The 18,093-nt window shown below is 37.5% G+C and overlaps 1 protein-coding gene across 3 annotated transcripts in view; it reads left to right on the top strand.

The window, feature by feature from the left end:
• OPHN1 (oligophrenin 1) overlaps positions 1–18,093 on the top strand; it is a 564,560-nt gene that overhangs the window by 328,746 nt on the left and 217,721 nt on the right. For all 3 annotated transcript variants that reach the window (XM_072956529.1, XM_006215235.4, XM_015248679.3), the window contains exons 11-15: positions 2,675–2,766; positions 6,890–6,968; positions 9,660–9,693; positions 10,212–10,274; positions 11,669–11,743. In XM_072956529.1, the coding sequence (XP_072812630.1) occupies positions 2,675–2,766; positions 6,890–6,968; positions 9,660–9,693; positions 10,212–10,274; positions 11,669–11,743 (343 nt within the window). The remainder of the gene's footprint in view (positions 1–2,674; positions 2,767–6,889; positions 6,969–9,659; positions 9,694–10,211; positions 10,275–11,668; positions 11,744–18,093) is intronic.

Raw genomic sequence — 18,093 nt, 5'->3', positions numbered from 1 at the left:
GGGACCATGTCTGGCACTAATAAGCTAGAGTGAGTATTCCAAAATGGTGCTTGCCAGCACCTGTGTCCTCATGGTAAAATAAACTCCCCAATAAATGTCTGCTGCCAGCATCTGTGTCTCTGGGGTGAGTTCCAGCTGTCTCCTGCCTTTCTGAGTGTCTCTCTAATACCAGCAAGTGGATTTGACCCAGGCTCTTTTCAAATTACTGTCTCTGTCCTGGTTTCTCAGAGCATGTGAGATTTTGTGTGTGCCTTTTAAGAACAGAGTGTCAATTTTGTACACCCTTCGGGTTCTCCCAAAAGCAAGCCCTGCTGGCTTTCAAAGCCAGTTGTTCTGACACCTTGTCTTCCTGGTGCAGGACCTCTTGACTGGGAGCCCAATATGGTAACCAGACCCCTCACTTCTTCGGGAGGAAGTCTGCAGTTGTAATTATTTTCCCAGTTGTGGGTCACCTACCCAGAGGTGTGGGTCTTGACTATACCATGTCTCTGCCCCTCCTACCCATCTAGTTGTAGTTCCTTCTTTATTTTTTTTACCATAGCTTTTATTTTTATTTTTTATTTATTTTTTATTTTGTAACATTTTTTATTGAGTTATAATCATTTTGCAATGTTGTGTCAAATTCTAGTGTAGAGCACAATTTTTCAGTTATACATGAACATATATATATTCATTGTCACATTTCCTTCTTTATATTTTTAGTTGTAGAAGATCTTTTCTGCTTATCTTCAGATTGTTCTCATCAATAGTTGCTATGTAAATAGTTGTAATTTTGCTGTGTCTGGGAGTACATAAGCCCTGGGTCTCCCTACTCCACCATCTTGAATACTCCTATCTCAAGAACTGGTTTTAAATCCCAGCTCTGTGGCCTAGTAGTTTTTTGATCTTGAGTATACTGAATGTTTTTCAGTATCATTCTTCTCATCAGAAAAAATGGCAAGGATGATAATGTAGTATATAAATATTTATTGAGTGCCAACTCTTTACTATATACTATAGATATAAAGATAAAGAAAACACTGTCCTCATCCTTTAGAAGCTTCAGTCAAGTGGGGAACTCAAACAAAAAAAGGAAGCTTTAATACAATGTGGAAAACACATAGTAGACCATACATGGAATTGGGGAAGGAATTTTGAGGAAATGAAAGCTGAACTACAGTTTGTATAAGTAAGAGTTTAGCCAGTCAAAGAATATAGATAAAGTCATTTTGGGTAGAGGAAATTGTAAATGCAAATTTGGAGTCATGAAAGATCACGGCATATGTGTGAAATAAGAATACTTTTGCATGGATATGGCATAAAACAGATGATGGTGGCTGGAGGTGAACCTGGAGAGGTGGGCAGGGTCTAGACCCCTGAGCTGTGGCATTGCCAAATCTAAGGGAGTTGAGAGTTTAAAAAGGTAGGGTGAGTTCATGATGATGTCAATCACTGTCCTAGGGCAAGGCTAACAATGCTTGTTACCCTATGTGTTGGGGTTGGGAAGGCATATTGAAAGATCAACTTAGAGCTGTGTTTTTATAGTTCAGGAGAGGAAAAGGGTAGGCCTGCAAAGGGTTTGAGTGTGCCAGTAAGAGAGAAATATTGGATGATCAGCTGTATGGACCAGTTTGAATGGTATAGTGCTTAGGCACAGACCTAGCACTTGGGCAGTGTTTCTGAATTTGAGACAGCAATATGGGTAATATTATTCCCATTTAATAGATTGTGCAGTTTATATTCAGAGATGGAAAATGAGGTACCCTGGGCCATTATAGCTAGTAAGTGGCATAACTGAGACAAAACTCCAGGTTTTAAACTTCCTAGTTTATTGATATCTCTACTATACTGACTTGGGTGAATTTGGGTAAGCCATTTTACCTCTCTGAGCCTCACTTCCCTCTAAGGGTTGTTATGAAGAAAGATAGTTTAGAAATACCTGGCATAATATATGACACGTAGTCGGTGATCAATAAATGTTACTTCTCTTTCCTATACCACGTTGTCTCTGTTGAGATAATAGAGGGAAGCTGGGTGATGTGGGATTTGGGAAATTGTAATCTGTAGACAAGTGGATGTCTGTGACCTTGTTAAGTATCCACAAGACCAAGGTGGGCTATATCCTGCACATAGGAAATACCAAATGCCACCTTGACAATTACACAAATTTTCTTATTTTCCCTACTCCTGCCCTATCTTTGGAGAGGTTGCTTTTGCAATTCCTGTCATCCGTCAGAGTCTGGAAGGGGAAAATGTTTGTCTCCCCTTTTGTGTATACCTCTTTCATGGAAAGAGTGTTTCAGACAGACACTTACCTATTGCAACCTCTCTACCAAGAAGTCTCACGAAAATTTTATTCTGTACACTTAATGCCACTTGGGCCGCCTGTTTCTCCTACATCCTCCTTACATGTTGTGTAATTAGCTTCCTATGTAATATACCACACTTGGAAAAGAGCACTGGCTTATCCTGAGCATTTTCTCCTGGACTCAGCCGTTGGTTTTTGGAGCAGAGAAAAACCATCTGCCACTTTGTTGCAACTATCATTTGAAGGAACAAGGTTCTCAATGAGCTAAACATTGCCCCTGCTGCACTGACAGATGCCTTCCAAGTGACACTGAAGACACTGCATTAGGCAGAAGAAGCTTCTATGTATTATTTTTCAAATTGGCTATTAATCCTTCTCTTATATCAGGGGCCCTTGGACTTAACCCTGAAGTACTGCGTGAGAAGGAAGACGGAGTCTATCGATAAGAGATTCTGTTTTGATATAGAAACTAATGAAAGGTAAGAAGTGCTTGTGTGAATTGGCAATGTCTCCATGTGCCAGGTGCTGAGCCTGGGTAGGTATTTTATTTTCCTCTGTCATCTCTATTCGATAAAAATGAGCACATCTATTCATGGCATTGTTGTCTTGGCTCTTCTCACTGCCCTTCACAGGGATCGCTGTCAGACCTGGCCCAGGGCTGGTTCTCTCTATGCAAGGTTCAATCAGCTTTGCCTCAACTGCTCTAGGCAGCAAAAGCTACTCTTAGGATTTAATTTGCTATTATAGATGCAAAAGGTTCACATTTGGTGATGATGCCAAAAGGACAGAATAACAAAAGCCATTCTTTTTATCTCCTAATATAACATACAAGAAAACGTGAATTGGAACACATATTTAAGGGAAAAGTGATTGGGTTGAGGGTCATAGTGGTATTGGGGAGTTTGGGGAGTCTTTATTTCCCCTACTTGGTGCAAACATGATATGGACTTTTTCTATTTTGCAGGTATTTATGTAAAGTCGAAATAGTTTGATTATCAACTTTCAGATTTCAGCAGAGGCATGTCAACTCAGTTGTATTTGTTTCTCTCCAGTCCCCTCTTTTTAAAAAAAAAACACTAAATTTTTTAAAATTTAATTTTTTAAAAATTTTAATGGAGGTACTGGGGATTGAACCCAGAACCTCGTGCAGGCTAGGCATGTGCTCTATAACTGAGCTTTACTCTCTCTCCTCCAGTGTCCTTTTTTTGAATCTGGGCAATTTTATCAGTAGGGAATTGATCCTTTAAATTTTAAAATGAGAGTGTTTGGAGTTACTTTAGAGATAGGCATATTATGTAGTAGGGAGGCTGATCCAGAATTCAGTGAGTAAGTGTCTATTATTTCTACGTATTAGACATTGAGTAATATAATAGAATTTAGTAAAATGATCATATTGCTAGAAAGGAACTTGAAGGTTGATTTACAATTGTCATACAAACAAAATTATCAATGACTGGAATCATAGATTAGACTGAGAAAATAGGGCATATTTTTTGTCTGGGAATAAGCAACTATTTGTTTCTCCATTTTAAATATTTGTTTGTGAATCTATATGGTTTTGTTGTTGTTGTTGTTGTTAAAAATAGATGGTCCCAATCAAACATGGCTGTAACCATAAATAAACATTGTTACCAATAATGATGAATCTGTCACTCATTTTTCCCATCTGCTTGAGGCCCAATAGGAAGGGGAAAGTGACTGTTAGCTGTGACCTCCTTCTCTTGAAACTTTAAAGTGTCTATGGCTCTGCAGCATCAAGGTGCTTAGGTGAAATTAATCTTTTCTGTGTCTAGTTCCATTCTGATTTCCTTTTCAGCTCAAATTTGCAAGCTGCTTGCAAATAATATTTCCAGGAATGCAAAGCAGTTGCAAACAGTTTGCTGGAGTTTAGGAGCTAGGATCAATTTACCTTTATATATCTTGTACCAAGTGCTATTTAGCTCATGGTAGATACTAAATTTGGTATTCATTTTTAAATGTTTTTTTTTCCTACCCTAGAATGCTGAGGAATTCTGAGACTGGACCAAGGAATTCAAATTTTGTTGTGTCTTTGATTTTACTTGCCACATATTGGGCACTTTAAAAAACATTCCCTCATTTAAGCTCCTCCTCCATTTTATAAGTGAGGAGACTGAGACTTGGATATATTTAACTGCCTTGCCTAATCAAAGTCACATAGCAGCAACACTGAGCTCAAACCCTGGTCTGTAGGTCTCCAAAATCCATGTTCTTTTTGATTTTACTTCATTGTCTATTATAAGCAGAATAAATATATTGTGAAATAGAGGGTCAAGTATAATAATGAACAGATGCTGAAGTACCTCTGTGCATGTGGAGTTTTCTGAAAGATGTGACATCTTTCCTGGATAGTCAGTCTGATATAAGGGACAGAGGCTGGCCTCCCTGTAGGCGTGAGGCACCTGAACTCATGTTCTCTGTGGGATAGAACAAAGGAGTCCCTTTTCTATTTCAGGAATAGAGGGTAACTCTTTTATTAGTGTTCCTACCAATATTTGAAGCCACAGGCTCATAGCCCATCAGAGCTTGAAGGGGAATAAGAATAAGAATAAAAATAAGAATAAGAATAAGAATAAGAATAAGAATAACAGCAATGACACTGGTGGCAACAGCAACAACTGCTAACGTTTGCTAAGTACCTCCTATGTGCCAGGCAACATTCTCAGCCTTTTAAGTGTATAATTTCTGTTAGTTTTCATCACAGTCACAGGAAATAGGGGGTGTTATTATCCCAATTTCACAAAGAGAAGGGGGCAGAGAGTAAAGCAGCTTAGGTGATACAGCTAGTAAATGTTCGAGCTAGGATCCAAATCTAAGTGTACTAGTTTCCAAACTCACACTCTTGAGCACTGCACTCTACTGCAGATATGTTTATTTTAGATGGGTGAGTGAGACCTCAGGGAGGGCAAAAGATTGGTCTAAGGTCATCATGGAAAAGCCTGGACTAGAAGTCAGTACTCTTTCTATATTGTCATTTAGTTCTTAACAATAATATTCTTTGAATTTGACTTTCAGTAGCACTGAAGAATCTCGAAATTCTCCCTAAATAGTCACTTACTTATTCTTTCAGCTTCTCTGTATAGTCAAGAGAGGACGCATAGTGCCTTTTTGATTTCCCAGATAGGGAAAGTGAGTTCTAAGATGGGTTTAATATTCTATGTAGTCTACAGCATCTGCTCTTATGTCTGTTGCTCATTTGCTTATCCTCCTTCCTCTGGCTTCAGGACTGAGTCAGGAGCTGTCTTTACAAAGATTTCTAGACTTTCTAGCCCCATAAGATATATCCCAAAGATTGGATATTTCTTAGAGAAAGGTAAACTTGAAAGAATCCAGCCCAAAGCCAAGTCCCAGTTTTCAGTTAATTCTGGCTTAAAAATCATTTGGGGGCTTTTCTTTTTAAAGAGTGCTTAAATGAATGAGAGATGGAAGGACAGGCAGAACAAAATTGGAGCTGGAAAGGACCTCCCACCTCATCTGTTCCAACACTTTTATGGATAAAGAAACTGAGGCCCAGTGACTTTTCGACTGAACTCTCTCATCATTACTCTTATCATTTCATGACTCCGAGAGAGGTCTCATCTTAACATAGAAGGAGTAAGAGGAGCAAGCTTCTCATAATGACACAGCTAAGTAGAGAAAGGAGAAGAATTTATGCTTGCAAGAATATGGTCAGTCCCAAATTCCAGTTTGGTTGTGAAGGTCTGAAAAGAACAGAATATACCAACTTAGAGTATCTCTGGGTATATGTAGCTTGCAAGTAAATAGAATAAAATTGGATTTGAAGTCATCTGCCATGCAGAAGATGCCTTATAGTGTAGTGGTTAAGAAGGAACATGGCTGCTGGACCAAAATTCCTCAATTGAAATCCTGGCGCTATACAGACCCACTATGTGAACTTAGGTGACCTCCCTGTGCCTCAGTTTCCCCTTCTGTAAAATAGGGATTACTATAGTCCTGACTCTATAGGCTTCCTGAGAAATTAAGTTAGTTAATACCTATAAAATATTTAGAAAAGAACCTGGCATCTAGTGAGCATACAATAACTATTAGTTGTTATTATCATTCATAAGATTGCTTAAATGAGCCAAAAGTCCTCCTCCCTGTGGCTGAGCCATTACATATGTTGTTGAATTCTTTACACCTGAAGTGCTCCCTGGACATCCTAGGTGGTAGAAGTAGCAAAGCCATTTTTCTGATAGATGAGTGTGTCCCTAGAGCTCAGACAAAATGGCTGGTTTTCAAGAGACAGAGGCAGAGAGAACCTCAGTTTGACTCAAGCACAATGAGGCCAATATAAATGTGTATTATGCTGAGATATCAGCATCTGCCTTTATATCTGCCTTCCTATTTCCTTGCCTGACCCTGGCATGAGGTCATCAAGGTACCACCTCCACCAGCATTTCCAAAGTTAACTATTCTCTAAGTGTTCCATTGTTTTTCTGAGTAAGAGCAATTTTGAAATGTTGGTATTTTGTATGCCTGTGCCTGCTCAGTGTGACAACTCCCAGGGCTGAGAGGGGCCCTAGATCATAAGACTCCATTCTCTCAGGTGAGTTTTCTTTCAACTTGTCATTTTTTCCTTAGGCCAGGAACCATCACTCTGCAGGCCCTTTCAGAAGCTAACAGAAGACTATGGATGGAGGCCATGGATGGGAAAGAACCTGTAAGTTACACTGGGGAAACCTTAGCAACATAGTTCAGTGTATGACTGCATTCTAGTGGCAGCAATGTGTCTAGGACAATTAAATGGTAATAGATCATTCAGACTCAAAATTTCAGAGGTAGAAGGAATTGTTGATTTGACATCTTTTTTTTAACAAGTTAGACAGCTTGAGTTCCAGACTTCTCTAGGATCATCCTCAGAAAGGCATCATGATGGGTCTAGAATCCAGCCAGGTCTCTCAACTTCTTGCTCTGGTGTTAGATCATGTAGCTGTGCCCACAAGATTGTCTTGAGAAAGAAAATTCAGCCTTCTTTCAATTTATAACATTAGTATGTGTTTCACATATAACAATGGAAAATAATTTCCATGGCTGTAAACAAGCGTTTATTAAGATTTTATTCAAGATGGTTTTGCTGGTCTTCCCTTACATCCCCAAGTCAGCTTATCCTCTTTAAAGGCAGGAGATGGCAATGCCATCCTGTACCCCAAGATGCATCACTCCGTTTAGAACATTGTTACATAGGAGGATAAGCAGTACTTTAACAGGGTTAGTGATTATTGTAGAAATACCAATATGAACAGAGATCATTGAAAAGCATTTTCTCTCTCTAATATCTTCTGAGTAGGTTTCTTCTTGTAGCATATGAAATATCAGCTTCATAGTGTTGGAATCCCTCATGTTTAGATTTGGATCCTGGTTCTGTCATTCAGTGGCTGTGTGAGTTTGAGCTAGTTATTTCATCTCTATGGGACTCAGTTTTCTCTTCAGTAAAATGGCTTGGTTAATCTCTGTTCTCCCGACCTCAAAGAGTTGCTTTGAAAAATCAAATGAAAGCTAGTTTCTCAACCATAACATGCTATATTAGTTTTAGGTGCTTCTAACTGGTCTGAAGGATGGGTGCAAAGCTACTGAAATTCAACAGTATTAGAATACAGTCTAATCTTCTGGCTTTATTCAAGGCAAAAACTTGCCAAAAGGGGGAAATATATTACAGGGCTTCCTTTCTGTGTGTTCTCAGTGCCCCAGAGACTACAGAGGAATGCCTAGATGCCAGATTCCATTTATAGCAACCAAAAAGGAAGCAGGAGAGAAGTGGTGTTGTGAGGACTGGCATCCAGAAAGGAGGCCAGGGTCTTTCCTCCTGTCCCTCCCAGAAACCTGGAGCTTAACTATTACATGCCTGTGATGTTTCTCTAGGAGGATGCTAAGAGGCTCAGCAAGGCATTTTAGTTTTAATTCCCTGTCTTGAACTTACTCTTCCTCTGAGAATGTCATTCTAAGTGAAGTAAGCCAGAAAGAGAAAGAAAAATACCACATGAGATCGCTCATATGTGGAATCTAAAAAACAAAAACAAACAAACAAAAACAAAGCATAAATACAGGACAGAAATAGACTCACAGACAGAGAATGCAGACTTGTGGTTACCAGGGGGGGTGGAGGGTGGGAAGGGATAGACTGTGATTTCAAAATTGTAGAATAGATAAACAAGATTACACTGTATAGCACAGGGAAATATACACAAAATGTTATGATAACTCACAGAAAAAAAAATGTGACAATGAGTGTGTATATGTCCATAAATGACTGAAAAATTGTGCTGAACACTGGAATTTGACACAACATTGTAAAATGATTATAAATCAATAAAAAATGTTAAAAAAAGATATTTTAAAAATCAAAGGATACAGATGGCTTTTGTGGAGAATGATGGTAGAACATGGGCCCAGTGAATGTGTACCTTACCAACTTGATTACAGCAGATGTTTCACAAATACTTTGTTTATAAAAGTGGCAACAAAAGCTGGCCAAGCACAGAAACCTCTCTCACTGAAATCATCCATGGACCATAATGACAGAAAATTTTCTTTGAAAAGAAGAGATGGTTAAAGCAGACTCTATAGATGGCATATAGAGGGCTTATTTCCTGCAGCCTCACATTGCTAATGTTGTGGCTACTTTACTAAACCTCCAAATTCACGAATCTTACACATGATATGCATGCCTTTGCTTAAAATGTCAAAGAAGATCAAAGCTTGAAAGAACACCTACTTCAACTTTGTTAATTTTAGAGAGATGAAATTTGCAGTCTAGAGAATGAAAAGAACATGACTAAGATTTCATAATAAGGTAGAGGTGGAGAGATGGAGCCAAGACTAGACTTCAAGAGTCAAGGACCTCCTCTGATCTTTCACATAGCCATCACAGTGTATACTTCAAGATGACTCAGGGAAATCTTGGTCAGTGCATGGATCTCTTTCAGACAGGCACTTCCTTTTCCACAGGGAAACACCCATTAACTAGTCTTTGGGGTGAGAGTTTGGTATTAGGAATATGTACATTTTAGCATCAATGTCATTACCCAAGTATCTATGAGAAAACCACTTCCTTTCTCTCATGCTCTATTGCTCCATCAGAAAAATTCTCCAAGCTTTACATAAGTAAATGTCTAAGATGGGCAGGCTACAACTGCACTGAACTGTATAAAATCCAGTGTAATCTTTTGGAGTCATTAATCCAACTGTTTTCCAGGAACTTGGGCACAGATGATTCTCTTTAGCCTACTTTTTTCTTGTTAAAGTTGTTCATGGTTTTGATGGCTTATTTGGGGAAAGAGATTTAGCATTATTGGCTATACTTACTTACAATGATTCACAATAGCCATGGCTCTTTCTGTCTCTTCTTTTGTAGATCTACCACAGCCCCATAACGAAGCAGGAAGAAAGTGAGTCAAATTTCTCATCTACTGACATTATAAACCACTAGCTATCCTAATCACACTAAATGGAATTGTCAGTGTTATGTAATATTGACACGAGTGTGCTTATGGATACCTCTGGGTGGAATGAAATTCTGGCCTGCTTTTTTAAAATGTGTCTGTTGATTGAACTAAGGAAGTCACTTTATCTTAGCTTATGGGTGGGGTAACAGTAGAGATGTAAGAAACACATTATATCCTTCTTGTTCTAGACACATGATAGAAATTGCATTTCCAGCCTAACATTTCACATTTCACATTTGATGTTGCTCAGGTCTGAAGCAGACATATGCAAAGGGCTAACTAAGAGCATTTTGTGTTATAAGGGTAAATACTTGAACCACCCTCCCCCCAAAACAATAAAGGTGATTGAAGTAGAGCAACCAAACCCCTAGTTCTCTCACTGCAATCTCTTAGCAAAATTATTGACTGGTAGGTGAATCATTACAGCAGGATCTAACTCCGCTTTTCTTTGCTTGAAACAGTGGAGCTGAATGAAGTTGGGTTTAAGTTTGTCAGGAAGTGCATCAATGTCATTGAGACCAAAGGTAAGATATGAACCACAATCTTGGCTTTATTCTTTTTTTGAATGGTTTTATTATTTAGGTATATATGTATCTATTTAATTTGTATTGAAGTATATAGTCAATGTACATTATATGTTACAGGTGTACAACATAATGATTCACAATTTTTAAAGTTTATATTCCATGTATAGTTATTGTAAAATATTGGCTATATTACCTGTGTTGTATAATATATTCTTGTAGCTTATTTATTTTATACATAATAGTTTGTATGTCTTAATTCCCTACCCCTGTTTTGCCCATCCTGTTCTCTCTCTCCCCACTGATAACCACTAGTTTGTCCTCTGTATCTTTGAATCTGTTTTTCTTTTGTTATATTCACTATTTTATTTTATTTTATTGATTCCACATATAAGTGATATCATACAGTACTTGCCTTTCTCTGTCTGACTTATTTCACTAAACATTTTACCCTCCAAGCCCATCCATGTTGTTGCATATGGCAAAATCTGGTCATTCTGAATTTATCCCAGGCAACTTCTCTACAGTAGCAATGACGTCATCTATTGATCAGGACCCATTTTAGGAATGAAGACTATTTATAAACCTTGAGTATCAGACACAATTTTTAAAATTTCAGCAAATTCCAAATTAGTGGTATTTAAGCATGTTTGGATAATTTGTGGTTTTCTGCTTTTAACTAAAGAGTTTCAAATGTCTTATAAAGTATTCTGAAATACTATCTGTCACTCTTCAAGTAGTGTTATGATAGTTCCATCCTAAATAGACAGGAGTTCAGTTTCTGCAACAATACAGATTGTTTTACGAATTGATGGGGGCCAAGCTTAAGTCAGACAAATATGGAATCAGCATTTTTTCCAGGCTGACGATAGTCTCTATCTAGTTTCTCTCTAAGAATATTTTGGTTGTAGGCAAGTGCTTGGGCCTTTTTTTTTTTTTAATGTTGCTTCAATCTGTCTCCATGCACAAAATGACTGCTTCATATCTGCCGTACTCCAGCCCTCTATTTATATCACTGGTTGGGGGCATCTTGAAGGTTAATACGTCCTCCTTTTTCAAGTAAACACTAGCTCCTTTCCAAGATGGCCACACCGTTCTCAGCTATCCACTGCTACTCACCTAAGCACATTCTTTTATTTTGCTATAGAGTATGTTCTTTTCTATTCAGGTTAATGAGGGCTTAGTACAATCCAAATGAAAGTATGGAAAGAATAATTTGCAGACATGTTTCAGGACTATTCCCCTCTTGCAGGGAAGCACTGGAGAGCTTGGAGAGAGTTGGGAGACTGTTTCCTGTTTTAACTGACTCCATTGTTAAAGTACCTACTTTCTCTACCCTCAGGGAGATGAAAGGTCTAGCTATAAACAAAACTGACTTGGTTCTCTTTCCTTAGGAATCAAGACAGAGGGATTGTACCGTACCGTGGGCAGCAATATTCAGGTTCAGAAGCTGCTGAATGCCTTTTTTGGTAATGATTTTAATTTCATAATTCGTATTGAGAATTGTTTATGTTTTAGAAAGAAATGTGGTTATACAAGAAAGGAGACATTGCTAAAGAAGGTTGTAGAACATATTAAAAATATTTTCCAAGGTAAAATGTACATTTTTTTTGCCTCCCCTGGGTTAGATACCATCTTGCCTTGAAGCAATGACTAGCATCTCTCCTTTCTCATATCTCATTCACTCCTCAAACCCTTTGCAAAATGGATTCTACCCCATCCTCTTCATTAGAACTACTCTGGCCAGGCTTAGAACGTATCTTCCTATGAAATCCAGTGAACACTTTTTAGTTTCTATCTTGCTTGATCTCTTTGCTGACTACTCCCTTTTTGCAACTTTATCTCTACATGACTTCAGTGACTCAACAGTCTCCTGATTCTTCTAAGATCTTGTATTATTCCTTTCAAGTGACTCTTGTCAGATCCTTTCTCTTCTTCCCCTCTTTTGAATCTTGTCTGGGTATTTCCCAGCATTCTATCTGCCCTCTTCACTCCTTCCTCTACATGTTTTCCTAATGATTGATTTTTGTCTTGGGTGTAGATCACATTTTTATTTTTTACATATGTCTAGTAATTTGTGTTGGATGCTGGACATCATGGTTTATTGAGTGTTTCCATTTGTTGACTTCTTTTAAAGAGTGTTGAATTTTGTTTTCCAGTTAGTTATTTGTGGATCAGCTTGATCTATTTAAGGATTCTTTTTAAAGCGTTTTAGGACACATATAAAGTATCCTTTCCTGGCTAGTTTAGCCCTACTTCTAAGCTCTGACTTCTTTTATCTCTTCATTCTTACTGATTGGAACTTAAACATCTGCTAGCTTTGTGTGAGTTCTAGATATTGTTAAGCTTAAAGCTTCCTGGTATTCCTTTGCCTAACCTCATGGATTTTTGCCCTAGGCACTCATGGTTTCATATTCAATGACAGCCTCAAGGGGACTCATAGGGTTTTTAAAAGTTATTTTTCTACATAGCTCCCTCTTCTCTGGTACTCAGCCCTGCAATTACTAGTTTCCTCAGCCTCTCTGAGCTTTATTCTTTCTCTCTTCAACTTAACAAGACATCTTTGCACAGCTTGAGTTCTCACTCCTCATGCTACCATCTAGAAAGTGCTTTTAGGTGGCAAGCTGTGGCAATGCTAGGGCTTATATTGCTTTCTCTCTTTTTCAAAGTCATGGTCCTGTACCGTATATTATTCAATGACTAAAAACAGCTCTTTAATACATTTTGTTCAGTGTTCTAATTGTTACAACAGGAGAGAAAGTCTGGTCCCAGTTACCAGAACATGGCCAGGGGTGGAAGTCCCTCTGTATGATTCTTACTAGCACCTCTGTGCTGATGGCACCCCAAAATCACCAGTCCAGACAAAATCTCATGAATTCTAAACTCAGGGATCCAGTTTCCCAGGGTACCTGTGCTTTTCAAACATATTTAGGTCATGGCACACACTAGAATAATCATATCTGTGTAGCACACTCGAGAAATGGACAAAACTGATCATGGATGAGGCAATTAGCCCCAAAGGTTGAGAGAAACAATATTGAATTGTTGCACAAATTTTCTGTACATAGATGTTCTACAAGTGCCTGTGTTTGACATGTCCAAAACTAAACTGCATTCTTTCTGAAAATCTGTTCTTCCTTTTGTGAATGGTGGTGAACTGTCTGGTAAGCTTTGTTCTCATAAAGTATCAGAGAACAAACTGAGTGCAGAAAGCTGCAGTTTGGATAAAGCATATTATTTTGTCTTTTCTGTGATGCATAGCTTACCTTCTATAACCCTGTAGGCCTGACAGTCCAACCCTATTAGCACTTAAGTGTGTTGCAGCATCCAATAATAGCAGGTATGGAAATTTTGCATTGCAAATTATATCATTGATGCTTCAATATCTGTTTTTATTTATCACTTTACATTGTTGACTTTTTTTTTGAGTAAAAGTAGATTTACTCAAAGAGATACATACTTCATAGACAGAGAACAGTCTGTTTCAGAAGGCAAGAGAAGGGCCATGAGGTATAGGGTTTGGGTGCTCAGTAGATACACACTGTAGACAGAGTGTGGTCTATATCACTCAGAAGGGAAAGGAGCCTACATTGTTGACTTATAAAAATTTAATTTATCTCATTCCTGGCCAATTTACATTGTATTTTTATAAGCTTAAGGACATTTTTTCATATATAAAATGGTTGACAGCATGGCCTAGGATATTTAATCTCTGAAAAATTATTGATCTCAGATCAATTATTTAGAATTCTGTTTCCAGTATCATTACATTATTTTACCTGATACATAATAAGCTAAAAAAGTGTCATGCTAGGCAGCCTACTGATTCTGTTACAGGCTTCAATAGGACTGAAATGGTTTCTTCAAATCACACATGACAGTACAATTCAGTTAAATTATCACAGATAGTGGCAGGCTTTGCATATTGCATCAGTTCAACATCAATCTCCAAGTATCAGTACGCATAGGGATATCTGAAAAATAGACAAGGAAGTTCTGAATATAGATATTAATAAGTATAATATAAAACAATGTATTTTACCTATATATGCATAAAACTTGTAAACCCTGGTCCCTGCTTCAAATGTAACAAATTCTAGATCTAGTGATGATCCTCATTCATTTATTCATTCATTTAGCAAATATTTGAGTATCTACTAAGGGCCAGGCATTAGGCTTGGGGCTATATATTAAACACTGGGCAGACCACTTGTGTTTCCTACTTTTATGGGGTTTCCATTCTATGGAGAAGACTGTCTCTCAGCTAGCTTATAATCTATAATTATGTTGGGAGACCTCCCTTCTAAGCTTCTTCTATGTTAAGTCTTCTAGAGATTCTCACTGGAGTATTCAAAGTTGTCTTGCTTATTTTGACCTACCCTGATCTTTTCCCATACCACTAAGTACCGGCCTTCTTGACTTCATATAGAATTACCATGATTTATCTAGGAGGAAGAGCATTCATTTCCTTTTGCTGGCATGGTTCCTTTGTTCTTATGTCGTGTGCTCTATGCCAGTCAAAAAGATCCTTCTGGCCACTTTTTTAAAAAGCCCAAACAATGTATAGACTACTTTCTCTATGATATCTCCTACAACACATGACTGTGGGCTTTCTTCTATTGTTTACTAAAGCCTTCTATTCTTCCCCTATCTGTCCTTTTGGAAAATAAAATATAAAAAGTCAAAGGGGGCTATCTGCAATTAATAATTATTTTTCAATCAGTCTATGGGTTGGTTACTCCCACTTCTCCCCCACCCTAGATTGTTGCATGATGCCCTATGTTAATAGAGCCTACAAATGTGAGGGATAGAGTCTTCACTCATGCTGAATCCATCAAAAACTACCTTGATCTGATCACCTCAGAGACAGCTTGATACCACATCTAAGAGTTCTGCTTCTCCACCTTTTACCAAGCTATAGGTATCTCATTAATGATAATGCCTACTGTAATCATTATAATGTTGATAATCATAATTATGCTCATGGTAATGTGATACCTTGCACACTGTGGTCACTCAGTTTCTATTCCTTCACTGGAACTCTGAGTTCATGTGCTCCAGAGACTAAGTATTTCACAATGACTGGAACAGAAGGGTGAGATGGGGTATGGAGAACAAGGAGACTGAATATATGAACAGGGGTCCTTGATGAAACTGAACCTGGCTAGGACACCATACAAACAAAAGCACTGTTCCTACAATAGAGTTACCATGCTACAGTCCTATTGAAATAAACGGGGTTGAAGTTGGCATGGTGACTGTGGTAACAGATCACTAAGATGTTACTTATTTAGGCAATTAAATTTCTCCTTTCACATTTATACGATTAGAAGAAAATACATTTTCATTTCAGAAACCAAGTGGAATACCACCTATATAATCATATGTAGAGAGAGTAGAAATGTGTACATATGGATGATAGTAGACATTTTCCCCCAAATTTAATGCAAAGTATTCAGCACCCTTAACTTTAGTATTATACTTAGATTTATCTATACAGATAGATAATAAATATATATTAAATAGAAGCAACTTCAAATTATATGAGCTCTTTGGCTGAAGGAGAAATAAGTCCCCTAGAAAGAAAACAAAACCATGCCACATTCCACTTCAGGAGTTACAGAACTTGAACTCTATACATTAATCTTTAAAGCAATTCTACATGTTAATAATATTTATTATAATCCAGTTAAGTGGGGAATTTTAACCTTCAATACCTATCAAACTTCTTTTATTCCAAAGTCCAAATCCAAATGTGTGTGTATTTGTGTGTGCATATATTTTTAAAAATCCATATAGGTTCAATGCAGTAAATCATGACTATATTACCAACCTACATACATTATATTGGATTATAGTTGGTTACAACGTTGTGTTAATTTCTAGTGGACAGCATAGTGATTCATTTATTTATATATATATAAATAAATATATATATATATATTCCTTTTCATACTTTTTATTCTCAGATCATGATTACTTTGAACTAGCACTACTGGAGGCTGAAATAATTTATCATAAATATTTAATATTGTCTTTAAAATTCTCTTATTTGCCTTTAGTTTTGAAGCTGACTTCAAAAACATTTAGAAATAAAGTTGTCATCTGAACATTTGTTTTCTCTATTGTTTTCTCAAGATCTGAATAACTAATACCAAATTTATCTTTAGTTCCCAACCAACGTGTATTGCCCTTTCTTAACATTCCTATCAATATGTGAAAAGTGAGCTAGAAATTTTTGTTTCAAGGGTATTTTAACTTACAAAAAGATAAATTAAACCTGACATATGAATCTGTCAACCCCTTACCCCACCTGCTCCCTGCTGCTGGGTTTCTGATCTAGGGCCAGCTGGTCAGTTATCTTACCATGAATAAGTAACTAGGGTATTGTTCTCATTTGTTTTGTATTTCATATTTGTTTTTGTATTGCTGCTGTAACAAATTGCCACAAACACAGTGGTTTAAAACAACACAACTTTTTCTCTGACAGTTCAGGAGACTGAAGGTCTAACATCAGTCTTATGGAGTTAAAAATCAAGATGTTGGCAACATTGCATTCCTTCTGGAGGCTTTGGAAGAGAATCTGTTTCCTCGCCTTTTGCAGCTCCTGGAAGCTGCCTACTTTCCTTGTCTCCTATGCGCTAAAACAGTGTATCAGTGGTAGGTATATAGCAGAGAGCAAGGTAGACAAAAATTCCTTTTCTTACAGAGCTCCGAGTCCAGTGGCACTATAATTCATGGATATAGAGTCATACATTTTCCTCCCAGAGTAAACTCTGGAATATTCCAGATCCAGATTTCGATTAATCTCTACTGGCAGCACAGGGACATAAAACAGTAGAAGAGAAATCACAGTATACCGTTTGGAAAAAAATAGCCTACTTCTTGAACCAAGACCTTTTGTAATATTTCTATGAAGCATGTAAGGAAAATACATTAACTTTGGGATAAGGTTAAAGTATTCCTTTTCCTGATATGGAGTATATACCTCATTTCCTCTGTCTGAACTCAATCGGTTCTCATTTTCTTACAGGTCCTATTGCTTGGCTTCTCCCTCCTGTCTTGACAAACCCCTTCCTCCTTTTCTCTAGACCAGTCTTACAACTCTCTCCATCTCATTCATTGATTCACCTAGTGTTTATTGAATGCCTAGTATTTGACGGGCACTGGTGTTTATGACTACTGTTTACTTTCCTTTATTTGTTCTTTTCTCCCATTCTTCACATATTCCTTGCCTTCCATTCTAATATACTATGAATAGCAATTTACTTCCATAAAATCTCTCCCATTAGCTTATATTGGAAATGCTTCCAGATATAAGTAGCAGTCAAAGTAATCAGAAATGAAAGACTAGTCTTCCCTAGATCAAACCTAGATGTCATCTGGGAAAATTGCATTTACTGAATTCTCAGGTAGATAATACATCCTCTAGCATTTCTCTATCTATGTTTCTTCATCATATGCCTGTATTGCTAGGAATCTAGTGCCTGGCACAGTGGTTGACACAGGAAATATCTGTGGAATGAATGTGTGCTTTAGTGAATTAACTAACAATATCCCCAACCTAATGACCACAGCAAAATCCATCTATAGTTCTGTGTGTATCCCTAATAATGGTACAAGTAATTAACTGCCAGTTACCTTGAGCAAAGTTCCACATACTTTTTCAATTAAAAACAGCAAAAATTAGAAACCAACACATTTGTAGAATTAGAATCCCCAGCGAATCCCATTGTAGTGTGAATACATGTTCTAAATTGATTTTATAGATTGATGAGTCTATACTTGTACTCACAATTTTACATTCCATGGTATGTGT

This window comes from Vicugna pacos, chromosome X, assembly GCF_048564905.1.
Source record: "Vicugna pacos chromosome X, VicPac4, whole genome shotgun sequence".
Classification (NCBI taxonomy): Eukaryota; Metazoa; Chordata; class Mammalia; order Artiodactyla; family Camelidae; genus Vicugna; species Vicugna pacos.
Note: the sequence above shows the minus strand (reverse complement) of the source record. Positions and strands in the feature narration are given on the sequence as shown.